The following is a 12,278-nucleotide window of genomic DNA, read 5'->3' on the forward strand; positions in this document are numbered from 1 at the left end:
ACTAATGCTGTGATCACAGGACTGAAATCCCAAGTGATCGCCTGTAATAAAGTTTCCCTGCAGCACCCCCGCAGGTGAAATAAAGCATTACATGATGCCCACTTGTACAGTACAGACCAAAAGTTTGGACACACATTCTCATTTAAAGATTTTTCTGTATTTTCATGACTATGAAAATTGTACATTCACACTGAAGGCATCAAAACTATGAATTCACACATGTGGAATTATATACTTAACAAAAAAGTGTGAAACAACTGAAAATATGTCTTATATTCTAGGTTCTTCAAAGTAGCCATCTTTTGCTTTGATGACTGCTTTGCACACTCTTGGCATTCTCTTGATGAGCTTCAAGAGGTAGTCACCGGAAATGGTTTTCACTTCACAGGTGAGCCCAGTCAGGTTTAATAAGTGGGATTTCTTGCCTTATAAATGGGGTTGGGACCATCAGTTGTGTTGTGCAGAAGTCTGGTGGATATTGCTGATAGTCCTACTGAATAGACTGTTAGAATTTGTATTATGGCAAGAAAAAAGCAGCTAAGTAAAGAAAAACGAGTGGCCATCATTACTTTAAGAAATGAAGGTCAGTCAGTGCGAAAAATTGGGAAAACTTTGGAAGTGTCCCCAAGTGCAGTTGCAAAAACCATCAAGCGCTACAAAGAAACTGGCTCACATGAGGACCGCCCCAGGAAAGGAAGACCAAGAGTCACCTCTGCTTCTGAGGATAAGTTTATCCGAGTCACCAGCCTCAGAAATCGCAGGTTAACAGCAGCACAGATTAGAGACAAGGTCAATGCCACACAGAGTTCTAGCAGCAGAAACATCTCTTCAACAACTGTTAAGAGGAGACTTTGTGCAGCAGGCCTTCATGGTAAAATATCTGCTAGGAAACCACTGCTAAGGAGAGGCAACAAGCAGAAGAGACTTGTTTGGGCTAAAGAACACAAGGAATGGACCTTAGACCAGTGGAAATCTGTGCTTTGGTCTGATGAGTCCAAATTTGAGATCTTTGGTTCCAACCACCGTATCTTTGTGCAACGCAGAAAAGGTGAACGGATGGACTCTACATGCCTGGTTCCCACCGTGAAGCATGGAGGAGGAGGTGTGGTGGTGTGGGGGGTGCTTTGCTGGTGACACTGTTGGGGATTTATTCAAAATTGAAGGCATACTGAACCAGCATGGCTACCACAGCGTCTTGCAGTGGCATGCTATTCCATCCGGTTTGCGTTTAGTTGGACCATCATTTATTTTTCAACAGGACAATGACCCCAAACACACCTCCAGGCTGTGTAAGGGCTATTTGAAGCTCATCAAGAGAATGCCAAGAGTGTGCAAAGCAGTCATCAAAGCAAAAGATGGCTACTTTGAAGAACCTAGAATATAAGACATATTTTCAGTTGTTTCACACTTTTTTGTTAAGTATATAACTCCACATGTGTTAATTCATAGTTTTGATGCCTTCAGTGTGAATGTACAATTTTCATAGTCATGAAAATACAGAAAAATCTTTAAATGAGAAGGTGTGTCCAAACTTTTGGTCTGTACTGTATCTATGGTGAATTCTTCAGTGCCAGAGACACATTTTGTAGCCACTCTTTGCACATTCTAATGGATGGAGGTCCTAAATTAGGGTCACCCATCTATTAACTCAGAATATCCTAATAGCATATTTATAATTACTTTCTTTAAAGTTTACTATAATTGATACATCTTTATGTAATCATTTCTGTCTTCTGATATCACAAGAACATAGAATTGGTGGACCTTACCAATTAAATGTGACGGGACCCCACCCTTTGCCCAGTGGTCTAGAGGGTTTTCCCAACCTTTTCATAACTGACCAGAATTAAGGGATTGATAAAAAAATAAACAAAGGTCTATTACTTACCACTTCAGTCTCCAAAAACTCCAGCATTGCCACTCCGGTGGTCTTCACCAGATTTGAACTGATGAAATGCCATTTATACAGACACCTGGCCGCTGACGCCACTGAATGGCTACATAGACTGGATGTCATTCCATAGAAAATCATGATGTCTCATCAGTGGCGGACACAGGTGGAAGAAGGCCCCTGTGCAAGAACAAGGGCCCCTCTTTAGACCTGCTTGCTGTTTTGAAGGTGAAAATGGGCCCTTTATCTCTTGGGCCCCTGTTGCACAAATGATATGTCCCCCAATGTATCTCATCCATAGACACCTGGCCTTGCAGTCACCCAGTGGCGTCAGCGGTCAGGGTACTGAATAGATGAGATGTCATCACTTCCTGTTCTACTAGAGACGACTTGAGAAGAGGGTTGGAATGGTAGGTAACCTCCACATAATTTTTTTTTTATTATTTTATACCAATCCCTTCCTACTGGAAAAAGTGGTGGAAACCCCTTTAATGTCTTTGTTTCCTTTGTCCTTTCCAATAATCCAGTCAATATACAGTGCTGCTCACCATTATTGGCACCCCTTAATTTTTTTCATAGCCTGTATAATATCTTCAGAAATAAATGGAAATGTATCAAAGTTATATCCTCAGGATTTTTTAATTAGTGGTCCAAAGTAATACAAAAATAAAACATTGTTTTTCAACTTCCATGTTACATTTTCAAAGAAGAAACAGAATAAACAGCACATGCAGCAATAACAACACCCCTAATTAATACTTGGTTGCCCCCCTAATTAATACTTGGTTGCACACCCTTTGTCATTGCTGACAGCCTCCAAAAGTTTCTTGAAGCCATCTATAAGCTTCTTGAACTTCTCAGATGGAATTTTCTTCCACTCTTCCTTTGCAGTTTGTTCAAGCTCTTGAATGCTTGTAGGGTTCTTTTTCCCAATGGCAGATTTCAGCTCACCCCAAAGATTTTCAATGGGATTGAGGTCAGGACTCATTGCTGGCCATTTTAAAGCAGTCCATTTTTTTTTCAACCATTCCTGTGTAATTTTGGATGTGGGCTTTGGGTCACTGTCTTGCTGGAGGACCCATGATCTTCGACGCAAACCAAGTTTTCTCACACTGAGTAGGACATTTAGTTCTAAAATCTCTTGATAATTCTCTGATTTCATGATTCCTGTGATATGGTCAAGGCCTCCAGTACCAGATGCAGCAAAGCAATCCCACAGCATTTTGGATCCCCCACCATGCTTAACTGTTGGTAAGGTGTTATTTTCCTTATAAGTTTCATTGTGCTGTCTGTAAACAAACTGTTGCTTTGCATTGTCAAAAAGCTCTATTTTTGTTTCATCTGTCCACAGAACATTTTCCCAGAAGGATTGTGGTTTGTCAAGGTACTCTTTGACATAGATCACTCGTTACTTTTTATGTATTTTCTTCAGTAATGGTTTCTTCCTTGGCCTTAGCCCATAAAGGTTTGCTTAGTTTAGCGTGCAGCATATGGTACTTGTTGAAACCATGATCCCAGACTGTTCCAGGTTGGCCTTCAGGTCTTTGGATGTTTGACGTGGTGTTTTTTCCAGCATTCGCACCAACCTTCAAAGTCAATTTTCCTTTCCCCCACGTCCAGGGAGATTCTTGATGGTTCCATGCTTAGCAAACTTCTTAATAACATTGTGCACTGTTGAAACTGGGATACCAAGTTCTTTGGAGATGGCCTTATACCCTTTGGAAGTCTTGTGTTTGCTAATAATAGCAGTTCTGATGTCTTCAGACAGCTCCTTTGTCTTCACCATTGTGACAAAGGAACAGGGTCTACCATGTGGCTTTTTAAAACACTAAAGTCATCATTCATTGGCTAATTCATGTCACATGGGCACCAAAAATTAATCACAGTTGAATGTCTTTTGTGATTTACCAAAGGTGAGTCAAATGTGTTTCCATACTAAATTAATGTAAAGGGTGCCAATACCAGTGACGCAGCAAGCTTTAGGTTTTTTGATTTTTTTCCTCCCATTGTTTTTGGTTTTAAATTATTGTTTCTCATTTGCTCTTTTGTATGTAACACGAGTGCTTTATACAAAAAATTGTTTCACTTGATTCATTTTTTTCAGGAGATATTCCACATTATGTACTTAAACTTCATGGGTGCCAATAACAATGAGCAGGACTGTAGTACCATAGTTCCATAGAACGTTATGAGCACCAACTGCCTATCTCAGTAATGGAAAAGTCTGTATTTACTGAAGACAAAATTTACCTGTGAGTTGAACATTTTCAGAATGTAAAATCAGTCCAGTAGGAGAAAGAAGCAGATTTTTCACAGAAGATATATGACAAGGTTTCTTATTTCATCTGTACTATTGATTTCTGAAAAAAAAATAAAACAACCATTGCTCTTTAAGAAAGTCCATAAGGAAGTCTTTCATGGTGACAATCAGTTTTCACCAAACATAGACAATTCCTTTAAACCAGCATATAATGCATTATATAATTTGTGCTTATTTTGCCGTGCTGCTGTTTGTATTGTTTATTTTCTATGCAAATTGTCTCTTCAAAGAGAAACAGGACTTAAAGCTCTAGTGTCAGTTAGCAATCCTAAATCCTAAAAGTTAAAATTGACCTTTTAGTGAACCTTGCCACATGACTTAGGATAAAAGCCAAACCAGAATCTCTGTTTGCTAACACGTGTTTTGGGGTGTTTGCCCCTCCTCAGTGCAAAGCAAAAGATATGTGTTGGCCGTATGAGAGACCTCTGACGGGTGTCTAAAGGGTAACGTCTCTTCTTGTGGAGAGTGATATGCTAGTGTACGTTTCCCTTAGACCCCAGCCTCTCATACAGCCAAATCAGATCTCTTGCTTTGCACTGAGGAGGTGCAAACACCGCGAAACACGTGTCTGCAAATAGAAATTCTGGTTTGGCTTTTATCCTAAGTTATGTGGCAAGGCTCGTTAAAGGGTCGATATTGACTTTTAGGATTGCTACTTCCAGCAAGTAGAAAGAGGGGGAGACACCAAGCACAATAGGGTCTTATCCGGTGGAGAAATTGGTCTAGGTGACAGGTATAGGAATTACTTACCTTTTGGGGTTCTTTAACCCACAACTGAGGAATCAAGGTGTGACAGCTGTTGCAGTACCCTCAGGTCTGGAAATCCCGCCATGTAGAACAATTGGTGGGAGGATAGGAGTAGTAATCTGCGCTGTTGTGCTAAATTCAAGAAATCCAGAGGAATTGATGAGGGATTAGATCAGGCGGTTTATTCTCAACGCGGTTCGAAGTTGAATCAACTTCTTCATCAGGAGAACCACAGTATCCTTAGAATATTGTGGCTCTCCTGAGGCAGACGTTGGTTCAACTTCGAAACACATTGAAAATAAACCGCATGAGCATACTATTACTCCTATCCTCCTACCAATAGTACTTCCAACAAGTAGCACTAGAGTTATAGTCCTTTTCCTTTCTGATGAGGCAATTTTCATATTTAATTTCCCAGAGGAGCATTACATGGCCTATAAGTCTCCTTACACTGGCATATTAGGCATTTCACTCTAACAAGGAGATACATTACCCTGTAGACCCTAATGTTTATGTTGTAATTTATCGTCTTTAGTTACATTATTATCATGTCTATTTGCATTTTTTCAGGTCCTGTCAGTAGTATCCTGGTAAACCGATATGGCAGCAGACCGGTGGTGATCTTTGGTGGTTTCCTCAGTGGAATTGGATTGATTTTAGCCACTTTCAGCACCAGTCTTATACAATTGTATATCTGTGTCGGTGTCATAGCAGGTAACAAGTCCTAATATTCTAATTTACTTAACATAATCTCTTTTATCATATGGATTGGTTGCCGGACTTTTGACAGGGGGATCAATGTTTGATTTGTGAAGTATAAGGGAGAACAGCCCGAGGTTATAATGTCATTAGATGAAATGATATGTAACATTAACATATGACAAAATGAGTCTTTAAAAAAAAAAAAAGAATATTACATTTACTCCATTCACAAGGTTAATGGGGGCCATTAATATCACAGCTCTCCGGCCAGGGCTGTTTTTCATGTAAATGTAATGTTACAATATTAACGAGAAATGAAGGCAATTTGCTAAATGTATTACCGCTCAGTAAAATTCATAGATTTAGCTGCCATGTTTCTAAGACGGATTTCTAAAACCCCTAACGATGGGGCAGAAGCTGTAATTTCTAGACTCTCTATGGAGATATGCTTCACTGCTATCGCATAGACCATAGGAACTTGTAGGCTGGAGATAACAAATTGACTTCAATGGGAGAGTGGTGTGAGCATGCTCGGCGAGCTGTGCAGAGGTCACTATACAGGGAGAGGGAGGAGGTGAGCTGCGGCCATCACCTTTCATCAGTGGTGGATCGTATAATATCTATGTGGAGACACGAAGGTCAGTGGGTGCATGTGTCCGCGAGCCTGGCTGTCTTTAGAAAGACCGCATGGACCAGGACTCATCCCACTGAACACCAGTACTGCTTTCCCTTGGGCAGAATACTATTCAGACAACACCGGATGAGGCTAACACAGTGTGGCAATACTTTATTGAACCACCAATAGACAATAACATTATAGTACAGTTCCAGCGAATACTCAAGATGATGCAAATGACAGATTCTCACCCTTCCGCTGGCTCGCTGGGAATTAGAACATCTGTGCTTCCACGGCCAACTACCCCAACCAGTGGCCCCCCGCTTTTGGTGGGCACCAACAAATAGAATGTAGCAACAAACTTAGGAAGCTGACTGAGAACATTGATGTATGTGGTCAGGTGACTTGATTGTCCCAGTCTGGGTTCTCCAAATGTCTTTGAGGGTTCAATGATGGTCAGTGGAGCAGATCTGTATTCCTCAAGTTGGTGCCATTGTTCCCTAGCTGCTGTTCTGTAGAGACTCTCCTGGAAACACAAGCAGATCCTCCTTTTATAATTCACAGCTCTTATTCAGGCATTTTTCCACAGGATTGGAGGAAGGTGGGAGGACGTAATCTCACATTTTCGAGTGCATATTTTGTCCTTTAATGTTTGCAGAACAACAAGCTGCTTGGACTGATACAATAGGTAGTCTGCAGGCATTCACCAAATTAACAGTCATCGATTGTTCAGTTATCCTGTGCCTTTGTTCCCCAAGGATAGTGTAACGGGTCTGGGAGGCGGAACCTCTGAGCAACTATACAAGGGGGTGGTCCTTGTAAGGAAGCGGGTGGCTCCCAGGGAAGACGGGCAGGTAATCACGGCAAGTGACAGGGACAGTCTCTGGGTAGAAGGGCAGGTAGTCACGGCAAGTGACAGGGACAGACTCTGGGTAGAAGGGCAGGTAGTCACGGCAAGTGACAGGGACAGTCTCTGGGTAGAAGGGCAGGTAGTCACGGCAAGTGACAGGGACAGTCTCTGGGTAGAAGGACGGGTACTCACAGCAAGTGACAGCGGAGCCTCCAGGTAGGCTAGCAGGCAGGTAGCAGATGAGCGCTCCCAGGTGAGCAGACAGGAGTCTCTGGACAGGCAGGTGGTCACGGCAAGTGACGGTGGAGCCTCCAGGTAGGCTAGCAGGCAGGTAGCAGATGAGCGCTCCCAGGTGAGCGGGCAGGCTGGTCCATAGACAGACTGACAGGTGTCGGAAGGCAGACCGTCGGACCGCAGGCTTGCAAGCAGGTAAACGGATATCTGGCAGGTATCAAGCAGGAATCTGGCAGGTGACTGGCAGGTAACAGGCAGGAATCTGGCAGGTGACTGGCAGGTAACTGGAAACAGGACCTGAGGGCTGAAGCAGAGTGAAGGCTTTGCAACAACATTGCTCGGGCACCTCCATTTTGGAGGAGGTGCCTTATATATGGTGAAGTCCTCCGGCCATTGGCCGGGGACTCCTTAGGACGACGCGCGCGGCCCCTTTAAGAGAGGGGGAGCGCGCGCGCCCTAAGCACCGTGACCGGGAAGCAGCGCGCGCTGCCAGCAGAGCGGGAGGAAGACGCCGGGCACAGAGCGGAGAGGTGAGGGGAACAGCGTCCCTGCCTAGCAGGAGGCAGGGACGCCGACGCTACAGATAGCAGGACAATAAGCTGAAGGGGCTGATCTAATAGCTAAACAGCATCCATTCAACAAACATCAATTCAATCTACAACAAGAGTCAACGTTCAGACTCATATGAACAATGGCTTATGTCTCTTGACCTACTTTTAAAATAAGTCTGGCATAATTAAGAATAAATGCTGTGTCGTCACAATATATATATAGGTTTTACCTTTTATTGTACTCCTCCCATTGATATAATAGAGATGACTGCCGAGAAGTGATCGCTACGGTACAGGAAGTATCAGCCTATTATGAGGCTCAGTGTGAAAACTGCAATATTTCTGAACTTCTTTTTTATTTAATAGAGTGAATAGAGATGAGCGAATTTAATTTGTTACAAATGTCCTGAAGTTTTTAGATGCTGGGAAATTTTAAATTTTTGTGATTTACAGCAATCCGACCACCAATTTGCTAGACTTTTTTAAACGTCTGGAAGGGGTTAACGGAATAAAAAATAGCACATACTCATGCGGCCACATGGGGGGTAACACACGTTATTACGACATAACGGAAAGGAGATCTGTGGCTGAGGCATAATGACAGATGAGGGGAGGGCTTAGGAAAGGTGAGTATAATAATAATTATTTTTAACCCCTTCCTTCCCCTGTGTTTATAATTCTTTGGGGTGTAAAGAAATCTCAGCAAAGTTAAGGTCTTTTCACAGCAAGTAGAGCACATTTAATTTAGGCCAAACTGATTTGGACCATATTGAATCTGGAGGGCTGATTTGCACTAATCTGTTTGAAATACATTTTGGGAAATTTCATCATCTTGAAAAGTAATATGGAAAGTTAAAAAAAAAATCATCCAAAATTCTTACCAATTTTAAAAATGATGTCATTTTCTGATGACAGATCTCTTGCTTTGCACTGAGGAGATGCAAACACCTCGAAACATGTGTCTAGAAATAGAGATTGTATTTTGCCTTTCATCCTGAGTTATGTGGCAAGGCTCATCTCGAAAAGTAATATGGACAATAAAAAAAAAAAAAAGTCATCCAAAATTCTTACCAACTTTAAACAATAGATCATTTTCTGATGACAGATCTCTTGCTTTGCACTGAGGAGATGCAAACACCCCAAAACATGTGTTTGCAGATAGAGATTCTGGTTTGACTTTTATCCTGAGTTAAGTGACAAGGCTCATCTTGAAAAGTAATATGAAAAATGTAAAAAAAATCATCCAAAATTCTTACCAACTTTAGGTCATTTTCTGATGACACATTCCCTTTAAGCGGTTTACAGGTTGTCCTTCAGTGATCAATGTGATCTATTAAGAAATACAGCAGCAAATGTTTAATTTCTGCCAAAGTGGCATCATAGAAGAGACCATGTCTTACACACTACCAAATTAAATCAGTAACTGACCTTGTAGGGCACAAACAGCGTGGAAGATGCTTTTTGTCTCTTCTCTCCACTCTGAACGGGGAAAACTCTTTATTAAAGATTGTGTGTTAGGAAGATCAGCACCCAATGATCGCATATATGGGCACTTAAGTCTTTTAAAGTTAAATCTTTTCACACCTTTATATCTTCTACCTGTTGCTGCATTCCCAAGAAATCTGCATTTTACTTCACATATAAATGAGACATTAAGTGCTTTGGGTGTGATAGAGCACTTCCCAAGCCTCTGCCTCCCAGGGTTGTTTCTTCGCACAGCACCAGCTTATTTAGCTTGATTTCTTTGCCTTGTCACACAGACAGTGAGCCATCAATCAAGCTAAAGAAGCTGGTGCTGGATGGGGAAATAACCTCAGAAAGCGGAGGCCTGGGAAGTGCTCTGTCACTCCAAGAGCACTTAATGCCTCATTTGAATGTGTATTAAAATGCTGATTTCTGAGGAACGCAGCAACAGATAGAAGATATAAAGGTGTTGATTGTTAGGGGGGCGGTTGCAAACAACTTTAATTTAATGGAATGCAACCGACTCCGGGGTCCGCAATGCAGCCTGGAGGATTGCTGCCGAACACTTTCCGGGTGGAAAGGAAAGCGACAACTTAAATATTAAACCCTTCCGTGTTTCTCCACACAGGAACGGGTATAGCGGTACGCTCTATCTCCGTTAGTTTTTCTCTGCCTATCTCTCGTGCAGCTATCTGTAGTCCTGTTACAGCACAGGGACTACAGTGGCGGCGCTAGGATGCGTGTGTGACTACTTCAACGGGTACACGTGCCCCCAGCCGGTGTGCTACCGGACTGAAGGGTTCAACTCCACGTGACGGACAGGCGTTAGCCGTGCACAGGACATCTGCAGGCTGCTCGGGGTGATAGGCGACCCCTTTGGCTGAGCCAGGCTGCTAGACGAAGCTACCTGCCTCTATGGAGCTAACCTGCCTCTATGGAGCTAACCTGCCTAAGCGACCTGTGCTAATTAGCCGAACGAACTCTGGCATCGGCAGGTCACGGAGTGAACAGCTAGGGAGCACGTGGAACAGAGTTGTCCACACAACGGCATCACTTGCTCAAATGATCTGAGCGCGTCGCCATGTTTGTGGGCGGGCCTTTTAAAGACTAAGCCCTGCCCACCGACGCGCCATTGGTGATGTTACCCGTGGACCAATCAGGCGGTGCCAGGTCACCGGGTCAGGTGGGTGCCAACCCACCAATCATGATCCGCCAGGTCACCGACATGCCCAGTGCAGCAAATCCTGGACTTAAATTCCACAAGCCCTGTCTCCCTCTGCAACCCAGGCTTAACATTGCTAGGCACAACTACCTGGGAGATAAACAGTGCTCGCGGACCAGCTAGGTGTTGAGGCTGATGGTGATGCTGAGCAGCATCAGCCCTGGCTGGACTGCAATGGGAGACCACAGAAGGTCCTGGACCCATTTCAAATCCAGCACCAGACCGACGCCTAACATTGATAGATTTAGCTTTCAAAGACCCGCATGTCCATATTTGGGCTTAGGGGGAGGTTGATTCCTTTTAAATTAGACTTCACCAACAAAGAAATTGTTGGAAAAGCCCTTTAAGTCAAGGAAACATAGAGAAGCATTTGAATGTAAATGTTTTTGCACATTTTACATTATTGACTGCATTTTTGCTATTCTGACCTTTAATGATTTTAGTCCCAAAGGAACTACTTCTAATAGGAGGAAAAAATTGTGGAGTCTAATTTACTGCAAGGATTTTTGTTAGTGACTGAAACTCATTTTTAATGACAAGTCAGCAAGAGGAATGCTGAGTAGGAAGCGATCACATCCTAATTAATGATAGTAAAATAAGATGATAATAAATTAGATTTGTGTCAGTGGAAATTTAATGAAGAGATAATAAGGAGCTATAATTGATTATTACCTAAATGGGTAGTTGGCATTCAACCTAGTGGTTGGCATTCAACCTAAATTTGCATAACTTGTTACTTTTCATAAATTCTTTCAGTGTCATTCAAAATATTTTAATGCCTCTTTTTCATAATGTCAGATTTTTTTTTTTTAGAATATTATTATAGGAATTTATATTATATTGCAATTTTCACTGGTGGCTATAAAATCGTATATTTAAGGAATAAATAAACTTTTTTTTTTTGTTTAATTATTGACCTGTCTTTGCAAAGTTACAAACTTTTGTAAAATATTGGATTAGTTTATTTTGCTTACTTTTCTCCCAATCTCCATGCTGATAGGGCTGTATTACCTGCCTTGTTCATGCACTTAGAGAAGCTGTTTTGAACTCCAAATTTATCAGTTATCCATACTCCAGTGTGAACTTCTCTACCCTCATCTCCCTTGCTCAGACACTATTTACGAACACTCTCCATCTGAGCATTGGGGAAAGGAGAGAAGCTCACACCGATGTACAGATATTTGATAGATCTGCTATTCAAAACAGCTACTCTAAGTGCATGAAGAAGGCAGTTGACACAGCGTTTGTCTAAAAAGTCAAGATTGGGAAGAAATTTGGCTAAAAGAATTGTAAATATGCTGAATGTTTTTGCGACAAAATTCTATAAAAATCTTCTCCTCTCTTCTTTCTCTATAATATAGTGCCTGCAGATTGGCAAAACATTCTCCATGTGAAAGGTTCCCTTTAAGAGGGTTGCAAGTGAAAGTCACTGTCTCAAAGGCTTTAGGGATGGCTTAAAAATTATAATCTTTCAATCAATATGTCCTCCACTTTATTTGGGCTGTATCATCAGATAATGACCTTCTGCTTCTGTTTAAATAAGGTTTTTATGTTATTTTTTTTTAAATTTAGCCATTTTTTTAATTTTTCATGTCACAATTTGTATTTAAAAAAAGCCAAAAAACTTTTGCACTCTCATGCTGGCCACTGGGGCTATTCTCTGCTCATACTTACTGTTCTT

At 41.9% G+C, this 12,278-nt stretch overlaps 1 protein-coding gene across 1 annotated transcript in view; it reads left to right on the forward strand.

Moving 5' to 3' along the window:
• Window positions 1-12,278, forward strand: part of LOC141157433 (monocarboxylate transporter 2-like) — a 57,959-nt gene that overhangs the window by 39,452 nt on the left and 6,229 nt on the right. Inside the window, exon 3 of the mRNA XM_073644706.1 lies at window positions 5,529-5,672. Within this exon, the coding sequence (XP_073500807.1) occupies window positions 5,529-5,672 (144 nt within the window). The remainder of the gene's footprint in view (window positions 1-5,528; window positions 5,673-12,278) is intronic.

This window comes from Phyllobates terribilis, unplaced genomic scaffold (genome assembly GCF_046119375.1).
Source record: "Phyllobates terribilis strain yellow unplaced genomic scaffold, ASM4611937v1 Scaffold_8__6_contigs__length_399053987, whole genome shotgun sequence".
In the NCBI taxonomy this organism is placed as follows: Eukaryota; Metazoa; Chordata; class Amphibia; order Anura; family Dendrobatidae; genus Phyllobates; species Phyllobates terribilis.